The following is a 21,450-nucleotide window of genomic DNA, read 5'->3' as shown; positions in this document are numbered from 1 at the left end:
CTGTACCAGCCCAAGGCAGCCACAGCCCTTTAGCAGTAAAGATCTGTGTCTCCAAAGATGCCCCTGTAGCTCCCCATCTTCTTTTCTGCTGATTCACTGCACATGCTCTGTGCTGCTGTCACTTACTGAGCTTAGGGACCCACTCACAATATACAGTACACATAGAATAGAAATGTCACAATACAATGCTGATTAGTAATTAATACAGATAATTACTACATGGCAGCACAGAAACCAGTGCAATTAGCATCAGAATGTAATAATCAGCAAACCTGTAGCATCAGCTTATATTACAGCCAGGGAAGCTCATTTTCTGCTGGATAATTAGTGACGAGCCCTAAGCTTAGCTTCTCAACAGCCAATCAGAGCCCACTGAGCATGTGAGTGTCACAGACACTTTCCAAGATGGTGACCCCCTGTGACAAGTTTGAAGTCCTGGATCATTGCTGCTATTGACAAGCTGAAACTTTAGCCTCGTGCAATAAGTTCACTGTATAAAATATGGCATTTTTAACCATATTCATTTTTAGACTTTAAGCTTCTGTCTGGCCTCTCACACAGTCATGATATTGACGAGCGGTGCTCAGCTGAGGAATGTCATCCTTCCTACCCAACATAGAGAAGCTTTGTTGGTTTGTACTACACTGAATATTTCCTTTTTATTATTGCTGACTGGGAAATATGTGGGTTATGAATACAATGGGAATTGTATTCATAACCCACATATTTCCCTGTCAGCAATAATAGAAAAGAAATATACAATATATAATATTAAATGAATACAATTGCCTTGCAGGAGGGTTAGGGGCCGAAACCAATCTGTTCTTCACCCGTTAAATCAATGCCAGTAGCTTCTGGGGGGCCCTCCGGCCCTACAGCAAATAGATGAAAGTGATTTTTAAAGGGGTTGTTTACCTTTAAATGAACTTCTAGTATGACGTAAAGTGTGATATTCTGAGAAAATTTGTAATTAATTCTCATTTTTTATTATTTGTGATTTTTTAATTATTTAGCTTTTTATTCAGCAGCTCTCCGGTTTGCAATTTCATCCATCTGGTTTCCTGGGTCCAAATTCCCCTAGCAACCATGCATTGATTTAAATAAGAGACTGGAATATGAGCAGGAGAGGCCTGAATAGAAAGATGAACAATAACAATAAATGTGTAGCCCTACAGATTATTTTTTTTTTTTGATGGGGTCGGTGACCCCCATTTCAAAGCTGGAAGGAGTCAGAAGAAGAAAAAAATATTTAAACAATGAAGACCAATTGAAAAGTTGCTTAGAACTGGTCATTCTATAACATACTAAAAGTAAAGTTGAACCACCCCTTCAATATCATAAATAAAATATATGCTTATAATTAGTGATTTATGATGTCATCAATTATTTTACAATAGGCCCTAACAGGGGGTAACCCCCCCCCCCCTATATATCACGGAGTCAAGGGCAACCTAATGTTGCAAGGTACAAGTTGCAGTTAAACACAACCTGGTCGGCTTCACGCTCCACAGTCGCCATGTAATAAATATTATCGACAATAATAAAGAAAAACTGACAAATGGGAACGTTGGCCGGTTGTGTAATAAATCAGACCCATTGTATGCAATGACAAGGCCACGCCCCCTTCCCAATGGCAGATGTCAGTCTATTTACTGAGTTCTCTGTGATCAGCTGGGGGTTCCCTAAACTTCATCAGAAAGTAATCAGACCCAGTCAGTCCCGGGAGACACATGTAGGGGGCAGTGTTCAGCCAATTAGGACCCTGTTATTAGCCTCCACTTTAATTTGGGAGGAGGGTTCAATTAACACATTGGCATGAACAGCTGTGCCATGTTAGGATATTTATTGGTTATTACTCAAAGTCCATCTTGTAATTAGGGGACAATATACCCAGAGCCTGCTGTCCTTGGACTACAGTTCCCAGCATCCCCTCCAGCCAGCAGTTTCTGGGAAACTGGAGTTTGCTTCATATCTTAATCATACCTTAATTTAGATGGAGATTGCAGGCTGCTCTGATTTCTATAAAGCCAAGCAGCAATTACTTTGAACTTGATTTGAATATGAGACTGGAATATGAACAGGAGAGGCCTGAATAGAAAGATGAGTAATAAAAAGTAACAGTAACAATACATTTGTAGCCTTAGGGTCAGGGCACACAGGCAGATTCGGGAAGGTTAATCGCCCCGGGGACAAATCTCCTCTTCTTCAGGGCGACTAAAATCCCCCAACTGCCTCACAAGGAAACTTCAGGCGACTTCGGAAAAGTGCCATCCCGCCGCCGATTTACATTTTAGCCAGCGGGAAGGCAGATTCGGGAAGATTAGTTGCCCTGAAGAGGAGTATTTTTTGTCACGGGGCGACTAATCTCCCTGAATCTGCTTGTTTGCCCTGACCCTTACAGAGCATTGGTTTTGGGTCAGTGACCCCCATCTGAATGTTGGAAAGAAGAAAAAGGCAAATAATTCCAAAACTATTAAAAAAAAAAAGGTAATTTACAAAGTTCCTTATAATTAGCCATTCTATCACATACTAAACATTAATCTAAAGGTGCACCACAAGGGCATCTATCATACGTTTTTCCTCCACCCAGAGGTGGGGGAAGGTGGCTATTTTTACTGGGGTGGGAAAAAAAATTGTCCTAGGAGCCCTTGAAAGTTACTGAAGCAGGAAGCGTCTCCTGTCACATTTAGCAATAGAACCGAGCAGAAAAGCAGCAGGGGACAACTGTCTGGGTTGCACCTGGACTGAACAGGTGGCTCTCATTGTTTTTAACTGCTAAAAATGGAAGGGAAACATGTAAACTGCTCAGAAGAGCAAAGTCAGAAGGTACATGTCCTCTATAAATGCTATTTATTCATGTATCCAATGTTAGAACCAAGGGCATCAACATCTCCCCTTCTATGGTTGGGGCCCAGAGCAAATGCCGCTCTCTACCACCGGCCTTGATTTTATGTTATGTATAGAATGTCTAATTCTAAGCAAATTTCTTTTTATCTAAGCAACTTTTCAATTGGTCTTCATTTTTTCATCGTTTTTTATTTACCTGCTTCTTCCGACTCTTTCCAGCTTTCAAATGGGGGTCACTGACCCCATCTAAAACAAATGCTCTGTAAGGCTACAAATGTATTGTTACTTTTTATTACTCAGTTGTCTATTCAGGCCCTCTAATATTCATATTCCAAATCAATGCATGGTTGCTAGGGTAATTTGGACCATAGGAACCAGATTGCTGAAATTGCAAAGAGCTGCCTCGGGACTCAGTCCCATTATATGGAGTCATTTCACAGCAACCAATCAACGGTTAACTATGAAGAGAGACTTCTAAAAGCATTATTCTGATTGGTTGCCATGTGCTCCTAATCTGCATGGAGACCTGCCCCAACATTTCTCAGTTGTACCTCTATTCAGACTAAAGGGGAAGCAAACATAAATGATGGAGGCAGAATCACAAAAATTCCTTTTGAATCTCAACTGGTGTTTTTGCAAGATTAAACAATTGTTTTTCCACCAAATTAATATTTATATTTTGCATTTTCCTGGTGCAAAGTTAAATTATCCTATATAACAAAGTTGAAGTGTCTCTGCGTCCAGTCCCTGTGTCCGTGGGATTGCGCTACTGCGCATGTGCCCCACGGACCGTCTCTGGCGATTTTTTTTAGACTAGAACAATTCTGTTTTTATAAATGTTTGACTACATATGTTCTAGCGCCCGTTAATTTAACGGGCTTAATGTCTAGTAATAAAATAAATTTCCCCCGGCGTTGGCGACAATAAAGGCGGCGTAACTGTAATAAATAGAAACATTACTTTATTCATGCAAAAGATAAAGAATATAATAAAACTCTCATTGTTGTAGTGTTTCATATGCAAAATAACATCTATGCAGCTCTTGTTAAAATAAAGCAGAGACTCTAACAACCCAATATATAAAATCCTATGAAATGACAATCACACAAGCCCCGCCCTCCTCTTAAAGGGCCAGTCCAGCCGTGTAGTGAATGATGTACGAGGAACTAGAGCAGTGGGTCCCACTCGGGCAGATCGTGTCACTTGGGGGAAGATACTAAAGAAAAAGAGCGATTCCGTTTGGGCAAGAGGGTGCAATTGCAACCAAACGAACAATTATGAAATCAGATGCAATTCGGGGTGCAAAAGTAGCTGCCCACTGCAACATGCCCATATTGTCGCTGGTCTACTTGTTCCCCTTTAAAAAGCGAGGAAGAGAGATACAAAAATGAGTCTCACAGGTTAAAGGGAACCTACCACTGGCAAATGCCGACTAATGGCGTAGGCAATCTGATTGGGTAAACAACACCAACATGGCCACCAGCATGGGAGGACTAGTAACATGAAAAAATTTCCTTCATTTTTTATAGTTTTTTAATTATTTACCTTTTTCTTCTGACTCTTTCCAGCTTTCAAATGGGGGTCACTGACCCCATCTAAAAAACAAATGCTCTGTAAGGCTAAAAATGTATCATTATTGCAACTTTTCCTCTCCTATTCATATTCCAGTCTCTTATTCCAATCAATGTATTGTTGCTAGGGAAATTTGGACTGTAGCAACCAGACTGCTGAAATTGCTGAATAGATGAGTAATAAAAAGTAGCAATAACAATAAATGTGTAGCCTTAAAGAACATTTGTTCTTTAGATTGGGTCAGCGACCCCAATTTGAAAGCTGGAAAGAAGACCAATTGAAAAGTTGCTTAGCCATTCTATAAAATAATGAACATAAATGTAAAGGTGAACTACCCCTTTAAGAAGAGCGGGTCATCCCTGGATGGCTAGAATAAGTCATGGAGGGGAGTCCGATGGGAAAGATGTCAGAGGAGATTGGAGACAAACTGAATTTGAGTGGGCTATGGGTTATCTCTCAAGGCAAAAAGTGAATGCCTCCCAATAATGTGATAAAACAGAAAGAAACAAAGCAAAAAAAAAAGAGGGGGTAAAAAGACAGAAAAAGGGGCAGGATGGCACAGACCCAAACGGTGTCCTGAAACTGCCTGAGTAACAGCAACGGGTCCTTCTAGGTTGGCATGGACCCAGCGCATATTCATGTGAAAGATATTTAGGGATGCACCGAATCCAGGATTCAGTTCGGGATTCGGCCTTTTTCAGCAGGATTCGGCCGAATCCTTCTGCCCGGCCGAACCGAATCCTAATTTGGGCAGGGAGGGAAATCTCATAACTTTTTGTCACAAAAGGAAGTAAAAAATGTTTTCCCCTTCCTATCCCTAATTTGCAAATGCAAATTAGGATTCGGATTCGGTTCGGTATTCAGCCGAATCTTTCAAGAAGGATTCGGGGGTTAGGCCGAATCCAAAAAAGTGGATTCGGTGCATCCCTAATGATATTCACTGCTCTGCCCATAGTGTGACCCACTGCCATGACTCCACGCTGCCCCCGGATACAATACTGGGCTCTGTACCTCGTACCACTGACTGAGAGCAGGGGCAAGTGCAGACAAACCAGGACTCTCAATCCCAATGTGCAAACAGCAACTTGTTCGTATTGCTTTCAGCTTAAAAAATCATATATAGATATAGAAAATCTGTAACAGTTATAAACATTTAAAGGGAACATTTTAAGGGAAAATAACAACTAGAATAAAAAGCAGTGACTACCTTTAAATGACCACTATACTCTAAAACTTTCTTTAGTATACATGTACATTAGTGATGTACAGGTTGGGTTTTCCCCGCCTGGCACCCGCCCTCGACCCGTGCCTGCCTACCGGCTTCCTTTTATAGACCCGCCCTGCTGACTATGTCACAAAAGGGGCGGGGCGAGCATGCACGTGTCTAGTCTAGTCTAGAAGTCGGAATTTGGAAGCTGGCAGCGTAAGATGGCGGGCGGGTAGAGCAGGAGAAGATCTCAATTCGGACCCGCCCCCCACCCACGAATAGGAGTGCGACGTTGGCCCACACCCGCGGGTATTGGGCCAGCCCGCACATCACTAATGTACATGTAGTATCAGACCACTCCCCCAGGTAGAGGCTACGCCTTGAACACTTTCAGGCAAAGTTTCAGGCAACTTAAGTCAGTTGCACTAGACAATAATCACCTCTAGACAAACAAAGAAAAATTAATACATATGGAATAGTTGCCCTTTAAATATAGGGCATACTGAATGAACAAACACACCTTGGTGCCGGAGCCTTGCAATCTGACTTAGTTTATGCAACTCTATATTTTTACTTGGATGACTGGCCAAATATATCCCAACGCATGGCACTAGGCAAGGATGCCCACCGATACACTAACACTAAGAACAGATTCCAAGGCTCCGACTCCCTTGGCAGAACATACAAAATACTCAGAATTAAAAGCGGTGTTTTGACTTGTGTTCATTACGTGTAACATTTTTGTGCAAACACACGGGATGAAGGTCAGAGTATAAAATACAGACGGGGGAATACATGGGACCCTCTGTAACAGTAAGAAAACATCATGTTCCAGGCATGAAACTGAAGTTAATGGAATGTAAGGACTCGGGTATTAGTAAATATGCTCAGATTCCTCCCTTTGTAAGATGCGGTTAGCTGCTTTAAGGGGACGAACACAATTAGCTTGGAGTGCTCTTATGAGCACTTTTACAATATACATTTTTTAATGTTGTTTTAACAAATTAATATTTTAACCTAAGCACCACCTGCAAAAGCTGGATTTACTGAAGCAAGAGGCATCTCTTGATGATTCCCTGCTCAGTTCTAGGACTCCTGTCACGCTAAGTAATAGAACTAATCAGGAAAGTGTCAAGAGACGTTTCTGGCTTTATTTTTTATTCCTTCCTCTCCGGAAACAGCAGAGCGTGTTCGCATTTCATGTTAATTGCAAAAGTGCTCAGAAGAGCATCCTGATGCAGTGTAACTAATGCAAAGTCGTTAAGCTGCAATATGCTTAGGGCAGGACTTTTAGCATATTCACTTGAATATAATCAGATTGCATTTAAAGGATAAGTAAACCATTACAATAAGTGAATGTAAAATTGATGAGCTGTTCTAAGAACATTTGCAATTGACATTCATTATTTATTTACTTTTTCCCCCCCCAAGATATTAAGGGATACATGTACTGTTAATATGAATGAATTGTGTTACAACATTGCCATCTGCCACCTGCTGGTCATTTTCTGACCCGTCTGACCACCAAGTAGTCAAGGAAGTTGTCAGGAGAAAGAAAGAGGCTGCTCTGATGTTCTTCTGCTTAGTAAAGATTTGAGAAAGGTTTCTAATTGTTTTCCTAAGCAGAAGAACATCAGAGCAGCCTCTTTCTTTCTCCTGACAACTTCCTTGACTACTTGGTGGTAGACGGGTCAGAAACTGACCAGCAGGTGGCGCTGTGTGGTAACAAAATTTCATTGATATTAACAGTTCATATTTCCCTTAATATCTTGGGAAAAAAAGAAAATAAATAATGTAAATTGCAGAAATTCTTAGAATAGCACCCTCATCAATTTTACATTCACTTAGTTTAAAGGTTTACCTATCCTTTAAAATAAAATATTTAGGTTAAATACATATATATGTATATTCTATTGGCACTGCACTTTCAGCAGTCTGGGGTAGCAGTTTTTCGTTACCCTCCCCACTTCCTGTTATGACGTACTGAATAGATATAATTGCGCCCCTTTGCGTTTAAAGTATCCGCCGTTGCAGTGGAATGGAGTACGGTGCAGACAGTGGAGAGACAGAAATCTGAGGTAGCTCCGGCACTCATTTAAAGAGACAAGCAGACACAATACAGAGAGAGAAGCTGACAGAATGTATCAATACGAGCGACCACGTGCTTAAACAAGTGATAGAAGCACAGGGCAAGGAGCGTGCGAGTAAGAGAACAATTCAGAAACCATAGATAGAGACGTGACGATTCAACCATTGCTCTCATAATCCTCTCTGGCAGCTGGATTGCCCAAGATGATTGGCTAGCAGCAGTGAATGGAGTGCCATGGGTTTGGCTGAGGGTCTACTGAAAGGAACAGGTACAGGTAAACCAAACCAGAGATGTTATTTCTGGTTGGTCCTCCCCTGGCCCATTGCTCTTCTCATTCCACTACCAGAGACAAGGCCGTCATCACTGCAATCCCACAGCAGATCAACAGGACCTGTCCGAGAGAGTTCCTGGGGGGGGGAAAAAAAAAGGAGGGAGTCAGAACCAGCAGTGCAATCAATTGGGATGAGTTATGCTGCAGCGGGGATGTTCACCTGACATTTTTCTCCTCTATGAGGTCGGGTAGAACGGTCACTAGTGCAATGTACAGGAACCCCCCAGATGTGAATGGTAGAATCCAAGCCACTGCCTCCCCTGTAGGAGTAAGTAGAACACGTGATGTCAGTAAAGGTGGCAGAGGTTGCATGTGTCTGTCTGTCCAGCCAGGTCCACTGCTCACCTGCTCCCTTTGGGGACTGGGCACAAAGAGCAAAGGCAGCTCCCAACATTCCACCCAGCGCTGTGGTCAGTTGCAGCCTGGCGGCATTCCATCGGTCGAACCCGGCCCGCAGCAGGATTGCGAAATCCCCAACCTGCCAGCAGGAAAAAGATCGAAGGAGGTCAGATGTACAGAGCTGCAGGACAGACACTGGACAACAACATGACAACAATAAATAACGCGCTCACCTCATGAGGGATTTCGTGTAACAAGATGGCCACGGTAGTGAGGATTCCCACCTACAAGGGGGAGAGGACAGCCACTATCAGAGTCATCTATCCAATCAGAAAGCAGAATGGAGTCTCGGAGGCAAAAGCCTTAGTACTTACCTTTCTACTGACTAAGAAACTGCCTGCTACTGCCATGCCATGCGTGAAGTTATCAATGGTGTTGGCCAGAAGGTTGAGATAGCCACTGACCTGTAAACAAAAGAGAGGATACAGTGGCTAGGGCCAAGTTTCTTAAAGGGGCTGTTCACTTTCCAAACACTTTTTTCAGTTCAGTTGTTTTTTGATTATTCACCAGAAATAAAGACTTTTTTCAATTACTTTCCATTATTTCTTTTTTACTGTTTAAAGTTGAATGTCCCTGTCTCTGGTGTTGGAGTCTGGCAGCTCCGTAATTCAGACGCAGACTCTGAACTGTTACAATTTTGCAACATTTAGTTGATACATTTCTCAGCAGCATCTCTGGAGTATTAACAACTATTGTATCAATTCTAACAGCTGGCCATAGATGTTGAGATTTTTAAAAGATCAGATCCTGATCGTGAGACCACGATCTTCTCGGAAACAATCTTACGATCATACGAATTTACCATCAACTAAAAAGACCAATTTGCCAGGAAAACAAAGGGGAGCTGTCTGCTTAGCCCTGCAAACATAGATACATTGCACTGGGACTGGGATTTTTTTGACCTGGCCGATCAATTTCCTGACAGATGTCGGCCGAAAAATCGTAAGATGTACGATCGTTCGAACCGCACTAACCGCACGATAATTTCGAAGGATTGGTCGGACTTCCCTAAAATCGGTCGTTCGGCAAGAAAAATCTTTGCGTCTATGGGGACCTTAACAGCTGCCTTTGATGAAACCCAGAGATTCTGCTCAGCAGGGACAAAGATAAGAAATGTATCTATTTGGAACAGTTTACAGGGTCGCCGACCCCCCCTTCCAGAGCTGCTTTAGAAGGTGAAAAATTACACTTTATTATTTTATTATACTATACTAATATACTATACTATATTAGAAAAACAGTGACACATAGAAAATAGAAAGTCATTAGAAAAAGTTGTTATTTCTGGTGAATAATCTGAAAACAACTAGTTTGAAGGCGAACAGGGGTTGTTCACCATTGTGAGTGAACTTTTAGTATGATGTAGAGAGTGATATTCTGAGACAATTTGCCATTGGTTTTGTATTAATTATCCATAGCTCTACTCTAGAATGGCTAATTCTAAGCAACTTTTCAATTGATCTTCATTCTTTCTTTTTTATAGTTTTTTTGAATTTATTTGCCTTTTCTGACTCTTTCCAGCTTTCAATTGGGGGGGGGGGTCAAAAACAAATGCTCTGTAAGTCTACAAATGTATTGTTATTGCTAATTTTTATTACTCCTCTTTCAAATTAGGCCCCTCCTATTCATGTTCCAGTCTCTTATTCAAATCAATGCAGGGTTGCTAGCAGGTCTGGACTGAGAATTAAAATAGGCCCTGGCATTTCAGGTACACAGAGGCCTAATCAGCCCCCACCAGCCCACTAAATACTGACTTTCTATAGCACCTTATAGCAGCCCCTCTGGCATTTGCCAGAACCCACAGATTGCCAGTCTGGGCTTGGTTGCTAGGAGAATTTGAACAGGAGAGAGGCATGAATAGAAAGAGGAGTAATAAAAAGTAGCAATAATAATACCTTAGAGCATTTGTTTTATAGATGGGGACAGTGACCCCAATTTGAAAGCTGGAAAGAAGGTAAATTATTTTTTTTAGAAAAAAAAAACTATAAAAATAAATAATGAAGACCAATTGAAAAGTTGCTTAGAATAAGCCATTCTATGACATGCTAAAGGTTAACTTAAAGGGGAACCACCCCTTTAACCATGGGTCCCCAGATGTTACTGGACTACAGCTCCCAGCATTCTTCACTATGTAACCCAGCAACATCAGGGGGATTGGAGTCAGTCTATAGTCTATAGCAGGTGACTTACTTACCTTGATGTGGTCATTGGATGGTTTGTGCGTGGGGCTTTCCTGCTTGCCATTGTGCTTTCCATTTATCACACTCTCTCTGGCCACTTTCTGCAAAAATAAACAAACAAATGCTACTGAAATGCATGGGGTGCAATGCTAGACCTGTTGCTGAATGACTGGGGAACGTGAAGTTGTGTTTTTAAAGTGACATGCCCCTCACTTTCAAATGTTTGTTTTTGTGCTGAAGTAAAAGTACAGTTTAGATTTGTTCCAATTTTATTAGCAGAAAGTCTGTCAATACTTTACATCCCCTTTAATCAGACCCACTACAAATTTTGATACGTTGACCTATTCTACAAGGATATATTGAAATTCAATAGGCCCTTACTGGGCCCTCTACACTCCTGTCCCCCCTGCAACCGGGATCTGCTTTCTTTGAAGTTACGCCCCCTTGCCTTTAATAAGAAATATTGATTGTATGAAAACTGGCAATTATTAGGGACGTTGGCAGTTGGAGCCCACGCTATAGAAATGACTATTCGATAACATTGGGAATGACCTGCGCAATGATGCACCCAGGCGCAAGCGCAATGCACCGTGATAACGGCGGCAGCGCTGACTTCACGCTTGGCCCCCAAATTTGAATTTAAAAGGCGCATCTCTGACAGTACTCATTGCTCAAGCTTGTCTTCAGCTCCCCTGAACTTGCTAAATCGTTATTCGACTATCCTTTCTGGTTTTTGACTACGAATCTTGCCGCCAGCCTTTGAACACTGCCAGTTTCGACTAAGCCGCTGTTTTTGTCTCTGTTCGCACACTTCACTTGTGAATAAGATGCCTGCCTTTTTCCGCAGAAGAAAGTCCCAAAAGAGCGTCTGTGAATTCCTGGGAAAAGTGGGGCTCTCTTGTTCACTTAGAAGTTGTTCCGGGCAGTACAAGGGCTTCTCAGCATACAGGGCATAACATCAACCGTATAGATTTTTTTATGTCACGCCCGGAAGAAAATCAACGTACAGATAGCGTTGTTGTTTTAGGTTAGGTTTATAGCTTTATTTAAAAACACAGTGATGTATGGGGCAGTAACTTACAGCAAGCTCAGGTCATCTTGCGAGATACATATATAATCACTTCAAGTATCGGCACTCACCCAATTTTCAATTAAGTCCCAATTTTTATATTGCACCCAATATATGCAAAGTTTGTAAACTCACGGGTTTAAATGTTGAAAAGTTTATTGGATTTTTCACATCTTCCCACACAGAGTGAGTGTGAGTGTGTGTGTGTGTGTGTTGATTAGCCAGGCCCCCCATCTTTCTGAGAGCTGCTGACTTTGGGAAGGGATGGGCGTTTAAGGGGCCCTGGCCACCAATTTTCTTATAATGTGGGGGAAGGGGGCTTGCCACAAATTTTGGCCACCAATTTTTTTTCTCATGGGGGGCCCTGGCCACAAATGTTTTTTTATGGGGGGCCCTGACCACCAATATCTTTTTATTAACATGTGGGAACCCTAGCCTGGGTGCAGAACTGTATAAACGTATGTACAAGAGCCCAATAGAAGCTAGCACTCGCAGGACTTATGGTGGAAAAAAGGGTTTTATTTTTCCCCCCCAAACAATCATTTTGAAGATAGAACTTCTATAGTCAATGCAGTGAGAGCCAGTGGTGTGACTCATGTGCTCACCAGGTGCGTGGCCACATCTTACTGCCAGTTGGACAATGCCATCTTACGCACACAGAGAGGGGGGCAACACAGCGAACCAGATTCTCTCGTTTGGTCAATTCAGCAAACCTGAATCCCTCTAACGGGCAATTAACCTTTTGAACCTTCTAAATATTTGCACTGGGATCCACAAATAGACACATCATTGGCCAGTTTGTTTAAAAGCAGTGCAAACGTTCAGCCTGTGTACCTAAAGGGGCTGTTCACCTTTAATTAACTTTTAGTATGATGCAGAGAGTGATATTCAAAGACAATTTGCAATTGCATACTAAAAGTTAATGTAAGGGTTAGGCCACACTGGGAGTTTTGTGGAGATTTAGTCGCCTGGAGACTAATCGTCTCGTCTTTGCGGCGACCAATCTCTCCAAACGCCTTCCCTGACTCTGCGCCGGCTAAAATTAAAAAACGATCTCCCCAAAACGCACAGTGTGGCCTTACCCTAAAGGTGAACCACCCCTTTAAAGGGTAAATAAACTTTAATTGAAACCAGGTCCTTGGTTAAAACGAACCCAAGCGTCCACTACTACTTAGTGAAATGATCTCTGATTCTCTGTAATTGTCTCATCAATCAGTCCAAAGTGATCACTGTTTGTTTCAGGCTCCGTTTGTTTGTCATCTTCCTGTGGTCTCAGTGGGGTGGGAAGCTGGGGTTGTGCCCCTTTTCATTGTTTCTCTGGAATAGAAGCCAGAGAGAAACCAGAGAGCCCACCCCTTGCCTGGCCACCCACAGACATCAAACAAACTAAAAGTGAGTCTGAACGGTGTGATAGACAGGATATAGCACTTCTTTTTTTATATCGCTCTACTGCTATGCCATGCATAGAATGGAAAAAAAAAAACATTGAGGACCTCGTAAAGTAAAAACCACTGTTTATTGTAAATAACAGGTGGCTGCTGTGAAATGGACATCTAATGCGTTTTGAGAAGACCCCTTAATTGTAGGGAAACACATTAGGACACATTATGAGCTAAGGGGGCCACATTAGGACAGCAGCTACCTGTTACTGTTACAATAAACAGTGGTTTTTACTTTACGAGGTCCTCAATGTTTTTCTTTTTAGGTCTTCGATTCAATGCATGGCATAGCAGTAGGGCGATATAAAAAAGAAGTGCTATATCCTGTCTATCACACCGTTCAGACTCACTTTTAGTTTGTTTTTTAATGTTACAATAAACAGCATTTTTTATTTTACAAGGCAGTGTGCCTTCATTTTTTTTTTCTTTTTTTGGTCTTGGATAATGGCAGTTTGAGCAAGTCTGGGCACAATCCTCTGCAGGCTGTCTGTGAGATCTAGTGGAGGGATCAGGGCTGAGTCGGCATTGTTTTGCTGAACCGTGCATAGAATGGAATTAAAAAGAAATAAGGTAAAGCCATTTCATGGAGTTACTAGAATTCAGAAACCTGTTATTTCTAAATGGGAAGCCACTATAAAACTGCCTCAATGGTCAGTATAAAATAATTGAAAAAAACCCAAAAAACTTTACTTCTACAATTTTAATATTTACATCTGTTGTTCCCAAACCTCAAGGAGGGACACGTCCCAAATTCCAGAACCGATTTAGCCTGCAGTTTCCTGCTGTCAGCTAAACTTACCCACTTTGTATTCCATGCTCTCTCTTTCCACAGTAATTGCCAGTTGTATTACAGGCTTCCTTTCCACAGTGTTTGGCTTTTATATTAAGGTCGTAGTTTCCCAAGACTTTAAAGGGATATTGCCACAACTGCCACAGGTTAAGTTTGTGGCTGGCAGTTTTTTTTTTTTTTACAACTGTCTACCACAATACCATCACACTATCAGCTCTAGACAACATAAGTCTCAAGTAACCTTTTATAGCAGTGGTCGCCAAACTGCAGGGCTGCTACGACAATGTTTCTATATATCTGTAACCTTGTTATGAGCTAAGGGGGCCCAGCCTGAAGTCCAGTTAGGGGGAGATTTGGGGTGAGTGTTTATTTGTGCCCTGGGTACCCCTGGAACTATGGCAGGGTGACTGTTACCCCAATGTTTCCAGTGGCGGAACTACCAGGGGAGCAGGGGGTGCGAGCGGGCCAGGGCCCGCACCCCCTCAGGGCCCCCCGGGAGTCCATTCGCCACTGAAAATGCGGCCAAATGCGGCCGTACGGAGGGGGGCGGGGCTCGGCTGCGCGTCACGCACCAGGGCCCGCCCCCCTCTAGGATCGCTTCTGAATGTTTCTATATATCTGTAACCTTATTATGCGCTAAGGGGGCCCAGCCTGAAGGCCAGTTAGGGGGAGATTTGGGGTAAGTGCTTATTTGTGCCCTGGGTACCCCTGGAACTATAGCAGAGTGACTGTTACCCCAATGTTTCTATATATCTGTAACCTTGTTATGAGCTAAGGGGGCCAAGCTTGAAGTCCAGTTAGGGGGAAATTTGGGGTGAGTGTTTATTTGTGCCCTGGGTACCCCTGGAACTATAGCAGGGTGACTGTTACCCCAATGTTTCTATATATCTGTAACCTTGTTATGAGCTAAGGGGGCCCAGTCTGAAGGTCAGTTAGGGGGAGATTTGGGGTAAGTGTTTATTTGTGCCCTGGGTACCCCTGGAACTATAGCAGTGTGACTGTTACCCCAATGTTTCTCTATATCTGTAACCTTGTTATATGCTAAGGGGGCCCAGTCTGAATGCCAGTTAGGGGTAGATTTGAGGACTGTTACCCCAATGTTTCTATATATCTGCAGCCTTCTTTTGAGCTATGGGAGCCAGATCACAGGAGAGACAAGTGGGCTTAGAACATAGTAATTTTTTAACTCCAAAGTGACAGTTAGTGCTTGTATTATTGGCCAAGGATTAAAGATACACCACAACCAATGATGACCAGTTTTTTAGTGCAAATGGACAACCTTTAGTCCATTCAAGGGAAAGCACACCTAAAAGGCACATAATTAGACTGAACAGAGCTTTGCTACTCACTGTGGTGGTGGTGTCAACTTGCTCTTCATGTTTCTCATCCGAAAATGTTTTCTCCAGGATTAAGAAGCTGAGGAATCCAATGATGACCCATAGGCCGAGGAGCCTTTGCTGCTGTAGGGACTGATAACTCCCTGGAGAAATACAATCAATGATGGAGTCAAGGAGGCAGTTAATAAATAAAGGCAGTTGTTCCTAATGAACTAATCAATCAATGAGCTAATTAATCACTGTGATCCCAGGAACACATATAACTTTAGTAAAACCTTAGGGAACCTACAGAAGTACAATGTACTTCCATTTATATTCATTCTTGTCTAGACTTGCCACATGCAGACGTGACACTGTAGAGGAATCCACCCGAGGCTGTTGCATGAAAACACACACTCCTAAGGTGAAGTCAACTTACAGCGGCTTTGCACTTTCCCTTTTTCCAGTTGAAATATGGCCTCTCCGGTTAGAAAAGAAAGGTTTATGGACAGTGATGCTTTGTACACAAGCAGCATTTTTGATGGGAAGGGGGTGGCACATAATCCCAAACTCTGCCGAGCTCTCAGATCAGGGTAGATGTGGCTTTAAAGGGAACCAAAACAACAACCCTTTAAATAAATATTTAAGGGTAATTGTTTCTAAAAGGAACAGTAACATCAAAAAATGTAAATGTTTTAAAGGAAAGACTATATAATGTACTGTTGCCCTGCACTAGTAAAACTGGTATAGATTATATAAACAAGCTGCTGTGTAGTCATGGGGGCAGCCATTCAAGCACAGGATACACAGTAGATAACAGATAAGTACTACTATAGTTTATATAAAAAAGTTGCTGTGTAGCGATGGGGGCAGCCATTCAAGCACAAGATACAAAGAAGATAACAGATAATCTCTGAAGAATCTAATTGTACACTACAGAGCTTATCTGTTATCCTGTGTATCCTGTGCCTTTTCCAGCTTTGAATGGCTGCCCCCATGGCTACACAGCAGTTTGTTTATATAAACTATAGTAGTACTTATCTGTTATCTACTGTGTATCCTGTGCTTGAATGGCTGCCACCATGGCTACACAGCACCTTGTTTATATAAACTATAGTTGTATTTCTGAAGCAAACACACCAGTTGTACCAGTGCAGAACATTATATTCATTCATTACTTAAGAATACTTCCCTTTTCTGGTTTTACGGTTCCTGTAAACAGTTCTGGTTCCTGCTGCAGGTACCATATTGGATTTTCAGTATAGCCAGACCCTCTGCAGTGTGACTGAGCCCCTGGTTTATTGAAACTATTGTCCTTGTACCAATGGCCCAATCAAACTAGTCTTTGTATGGGAAATGTAACCACTTGTGATATCACTCACTGTCTACCCACCCAGTCTGGGTGAATAAGGGAATACAGGGTGCATACAGTACTCAAGTTCATTTGGAAGCCCTGGCAGAGCAAGATATAAACATATAAGTACCAGGTACCTGTTGTTGCACTGCAGGTATAAGCCCAGGCCTCAGGTAACAGATGCAGGAACACATCGCCCAGTAATCCACCAATCGCAAAGCTCAGAAGCCGTTTCAGCCTTTGGGAGTTCTCTAAAAAAACCAAAGATTGAAGAGGCCTTGTCACGGTATCCCATGGACCTATCCCTTACTCCAACCCTTTTAGATTGCCTATGACTGTGCTGGGTAAGCATGAAACGCGATAGGCTACATGAGGGGAAATGCTATGTATTTTAATATGATATAATAAATTACTTTTTTAACAGCATGAATATAGAGTAAATTTTTTTTGCAACTATGGATTTTAGGCAGGTGATATAATTGCCCAAATGTTAAGTGTTTCCCTAACAGCATGGAGAGACTGATCGTCCCCAATCCTTTATAATTGGAAGATTAGATCTTTATTATTCTAGTTTTCAAGATCCCAGAGGAAAGGCAGGAAAAAAGGACTTACTTTCTGACCGCAGTTCTGCCCCGGTTTCAATGGGAATGATCAGCAGCGGAAAGACCCCGCTAAGCCCCACAAGCAGGGAGCCGATTATGGAGCAAATCCAGGCATCCAAAGAAGAGAGGCTGGCAGGCTCACAAGCACGACTGCCCGGTGGGCACGTAGCACCGAGTTGGAAGGCTAGGCATATCAAGCACAGCAACAGGACTCTTCCTCCCCACATCATCCTGCACAGAGAAAGCCAGAGGCCTTAGTACCTGGGCACAAATGATGACAGGGATATCTACAAATATAAATATATATAATGCAGAAATAGCTGTAGGTGGACACTGATTTAAAGACACGTCAAGATGCTCATCTGCAAATGCTGGACCTGATGCCCTTGGGGCAAAGGGATAAAGCAAAGTCTGGGAAAAACAAGCCAATTAGGAAGATTATCTTCCTTTATCTCTACCTGCACAGTCATTTTCATTTAATTCCTCTTCTCATTTGTGCAGCCTCAGGGCACCAAAAGTTGCATTCAGAAACCATGATATAACTACACAGCCCCAGCCCTCTATGTGGTTAAACTTCAAATCCCATCATTCCACCAACAGCCAAATCTCTCACCCACGCAAATATAAACATTCTAAACTCTCCTACCCAGACCCTTAAATTCTCTCAGCCCAGCTTTACCAACCATGCAAGTTTCAACTGGCTCTAAACCGACTTCCACCTCATCCACCCATGTCAACTCTAATCTCACCCTCTCAGCCTCATATACACTCACATTCCCACCTCACCCACCCATACCAACTCCACCTGGATCCCAAATTGAGGGTTGTGCAGAGGCACAGGGGGCAGACTGAAGTCCAAACAGAGTAAAACAGGAAAAACGGCTACTTGCTCTCCAACATTCTCCTGGAAACCCAGCTGGAAGGTCAATTAGGGTCAGTGTGGGGATGAACTGTCCTAGGTTCTTGTAAATGCGGTTGGTTGTTTGTTAGAACAATGGTTCATATACTCTTAGCCATGTTTTGAGCTATGGGGGCCCTTGAAAATATTGATACCCAAAGTAGGGTTGGAACAAAAAAAATAGAAAACCTCTGCTCTACTACATACTATATATTCTCTCAGCTCCCATACATGAAAAGCTATTACCTTACCCTGCCTATAGCTTTCTATACATTCTCATCCCACCCATACCAAATCTAGCATTAGCCTCTATAGCTTTCTATACATTCTCACCCTAACCATACCAAATTTAGCATTAGCCTCTATAGCTTTCTATACATTCTCAAACCCACCTATACAACACATGACCACTGACCCCTTTCCTGACTCCTATACACTCTCATACCCTGCCTGCCCCCAGGACAATTATAATCATATTATGCTCTGTTGCCAAATTCTCCTCCTCATACTTTATCCTCTCCAGTCTTATATAAATTGATTCATAACTACCTATAACAGTTTAAACCTACACTGACCATACACTTCTGCAACTGATTGACTGGCGGGTTAGACGGCTGCACCAGGCTGACCGAAATCACTTTGAAACCCATTTATTGGCAATACCAAGACTGCTCAGTATACACAGAACACCAGGTTGTCCCAATAAACCCCATGCATGCCCATTAGGTTGTGCTTGAATGCCCATGTTTCACCTGCTCTGGTCAAATCAGATTTAAAAGTATGGGTGTGAATGATCACGTAGGGACCTAATGGGCAGAAAATGATTTCTAAATGAACTAATTTGTCCTCTTCTAGCAACCTGCCAGCTATGAACTTATCCCAGGGAAAGTCCACCTTCCTTCTCTGGCTCAGGATGAATCTCCATAACTTCTTCACCCATTCCTGCCAACTAAATCCTCTCTGCCAGCGATTCCCACATCAGCTCATCCTTTCTGCCTTGGTACATACCCCCCTCCCGCTGCTGCTGCCCACCTGCCTAATCAGTGCTGCCCACCTGCCTAATCAGTGCTGCCCACACAGCCAGCAGCAATCACCTCCTCATAGCCTTATCTATTCACTAGATATGAAACTACAACTCGCACAACCCCCACATTCCCCACTGCAAGTTGACAGAGTTTAGCAAAAGTCTCAACAAGTGCCGATTGTAGTTCAGACCAGAACCCAGTTATACCCTTTCATGTCTGCCCATCTCCCTCCTCACACAGTGCCCGGCTCCTAATACAATAACACACCCCACAGGGCCCATCTAAATCGATTCAGTTAGGGAAAGATACAGGAGATTCCCCTTACCGCTGTCCGATCTCCTCTCGACCCCTGCCATCACCAGCTGCCTCCACCCTCTCTCCGCCCCCCTTCCGGAGCCACGTGTCATTCCTCCTCCGGAACCATTACACTGCTGCTCAAAGCCCCCGTGGAATGGATTAGGAGGGTACTTCCTGTTTGCCTTGTTACGGGGGAACGTAAATAATGAGACACGCCCGGAAATAGTATTTTATTATGCTCTTACAGACACTCAGACAGACGTCAATATACAGGTCATTAATGGAGTAGTTATGACTGTTTCCAAGGCCAGTGCTTTGTTTTTTAAATTGGCCCCCGTGCTACACACATACCTCCCAACATTTTGGAAGTAAAAAGAGGGACAACATTTTCTTTTCCGTACATAGCACAGCAATTTTTTGACCACACCCCTTTTGGTGGCCACACCCCCTAATTACCATGATTGTTTTACAAAATTTGGCAGGTTATGAAAGTTTGAAAATATTTCTCCTTATCTAAACTGTGTTTTTGTGTCTCAAAATTGTTACAAAGTATCTTATTTGCACCTGTTAGCTGTTCTGGGCTCTCTGCTAAAAGCCAATTAAGTGAGAAACGTTGTTTCTTTTTCTGGCCGTTCAGTGCAGAGAAAAGAGGGATTTTCCAGTACAAATGAGGGACTGCGGGTTGAGCTGTCAAAAGAGGGACTGTCCCTCGGAAAAAGGGACAGTTGGGAGGTATGTACACATCCCATTCCATGGTCAATAAAAGTGGCAGCTAGAGGTTGGATGCAAGGGCTCCAGCGTTTTTATTGCTATTTAGGATTCTGCCAGGTTGGTATATTTTATTTCGAGCTTAGCTAGTAAATCTGACACGAGCCCACGATTATGAATAGGGAGGCTGGTGATGCTACTATTGCAGTAACCCTACCCCATAAGCTGACAGAAATGACTGCAGGTGAAGTTAGGGTTGCCACCTTTTCTGGAAAAAAATACCGGCCTTCCTATATATTTATCTTTTTTCCCTATTAATAACATTGGAATCAACCATCATTTTTACCGGCCAGGTGGCAACCCTGACTTAGTGGCTTCAAGTCAGTACAAGATGCTCCTCTGCAAATGTTGGTCCTGATGCCCTTGGGGTAAAGGGATATGGCAAAGCAGTGTCTGATTGGGATACCAGTGGCCCACCTAGGGTTGCCACCTTTTCTTGAAAAAAATACTGGCCTTCCTATATATTTATCTATTTTCCCTATTAATAACATTGGGATCAGCCATCATTTTTACTGGCCAGGCCGGTAAAATACCAGCCAGGTGGCAAGCCTAGGCCCACCAGAAAACCTTAGGCTGAGGGCCCACTTTCCAAACTATCCTCTCCTCACTTAACCTCTTTATTCTCCTGGTCTCTTTTCTCTACCTACTATACTCTATTCTTCCATTATTAAGCCTCTGTGTTCCCATGAAGAAATAGGGAAAGACCATGAACTAGTGAGAAGCAAGAGGCCCACTGAGACCTGGGCCCACCGAGACCTGGGCCCACCAGGAGTTTTCCTGGTATCCCAGTGGGCCAGTCCGACACTGTGGCAAAGTCTGGAAAAAAAAGCTAGTTAGGGAAATTATCACTCTACCTGTACCTGAACAATCACCTCATTATTTAGTTCCTCTTATTATTCACGGGAGCATCAGGATCAGATAGGATTGCACCTTTTCTGGAAAAAAATACCAGCCTTCCGAATTTTTACCGTCTAGGTCAGTAATATACCGTTCAGGTGGCAACCCTAGAGTCAGAGCACCAAAAGATACACTGAAATAACTACACAGCCCCAGGCAGTCTATGTCGTTGAACTTCAAATCCCATCACTGCACCAACAGCCAAGGTCTCTCACCCATGCAAACATACACATGCCAACTTTACCCACAGCTAAAGGTACTTTAACCAGCCTCTCCTACCCAAGCCAGTTCTAACTGTACCCTCACAGCTTCATATAGACTGACTGCCACCTCACCTACCCATGCCAACTCTAATCTTACCCAACCTTAC

General features: G+C 42.8%; 1 protein-coding gene across 2 annotated transcripts; it reads right to left on the bottom strand.

Moving 5' to 3' along the window:
* Nucleotides 1-7,745: 7,745 nt before the first annotated feature.
* On the bottom strand, nucleotides 7,746-19,598 carry slc39a13.L (solute carrier family 39 (zinc transporter), member 13 L homeolog). Of its 2 annotated transcripts, none has more exons than XM_018257409.2 (10): nucleotides 19,444-19,598; nucleotides 17,206-17,426; nucleotides 16,731-16,844; nucleotides 15,273-15,403; nucleotides 10,640-10,726; nucleotides 8,760-8,849; nucleotides 8,619-8,669; nucleotides 8,392-8,524; nucleotides 8,207-8,306; nucleotides 7,746-8,122 (listed from the first exon to the last, which is right to left on the bottom strand). In XM_018257409.2, the coding sequence occupies exons 2-10, from the start codon at nucleotides 17,423-17,425 to the stop codon at nucleotides 8,047-8,049; spliced, it is 1,002 nt and encodes a 333-aa protein (XP_018112898.1). In that variant the 5' UTR covers nucleotide 17,426; nucleotides 19,444-19,598; the 3' UTR covers nucleotides 7,746-8,046. The 2 variants fall into 2 exon arrangements, with proteins under 2 accessions (XP_018112898.1, XP_018112897.1); XM_018257408.2 differs by lacking the exon at nucleotides 19,444-19,598 and adding an exon at nucleotides 19,325-19,348.
* Between the last annotated feature and the right edge of the window lie 1,852 nt (nucleotides 19,599-21,450).

This window comes from Xenopus laevis, chromosome 4L (assembly GCF_017654675.1).
Source record: "Xenopus laevis strain J_2021 chromosome 4L, Xenopus_laevis_v10.1, whole genome shotgun sequence".
Taxonomy (NCBI): Eukaryota; Metazoa; Chordata; class Amphibia; order Anura; family Pipidae; genus Xenopus; species Xenopus laevis.
The sequence above is the reverse complement of the archived record's forward strand: the minus strand, read 5'-3'. Positions and strand labels throughout refer to the sequence as shown.

Coding starts and splice junctions, on each gene's coding strand:
- slc39a13.L (XM_018257408.2), bottom strand. Junction 10,727..15,272: donor AAGTTGACACCACCACCACA/GTGAGTAGCAAA, acceptor TTATTTTTGCAG/AAAGTGGCCAGAGAGAGTGT. Junction 8,670..8,759: donor GTTTCTTAGTCAGTAGAAAG/GTAAGTACTAAG, acceptor TCCCCCTTGTAG/GTGGGAATCCTCACTACCGT.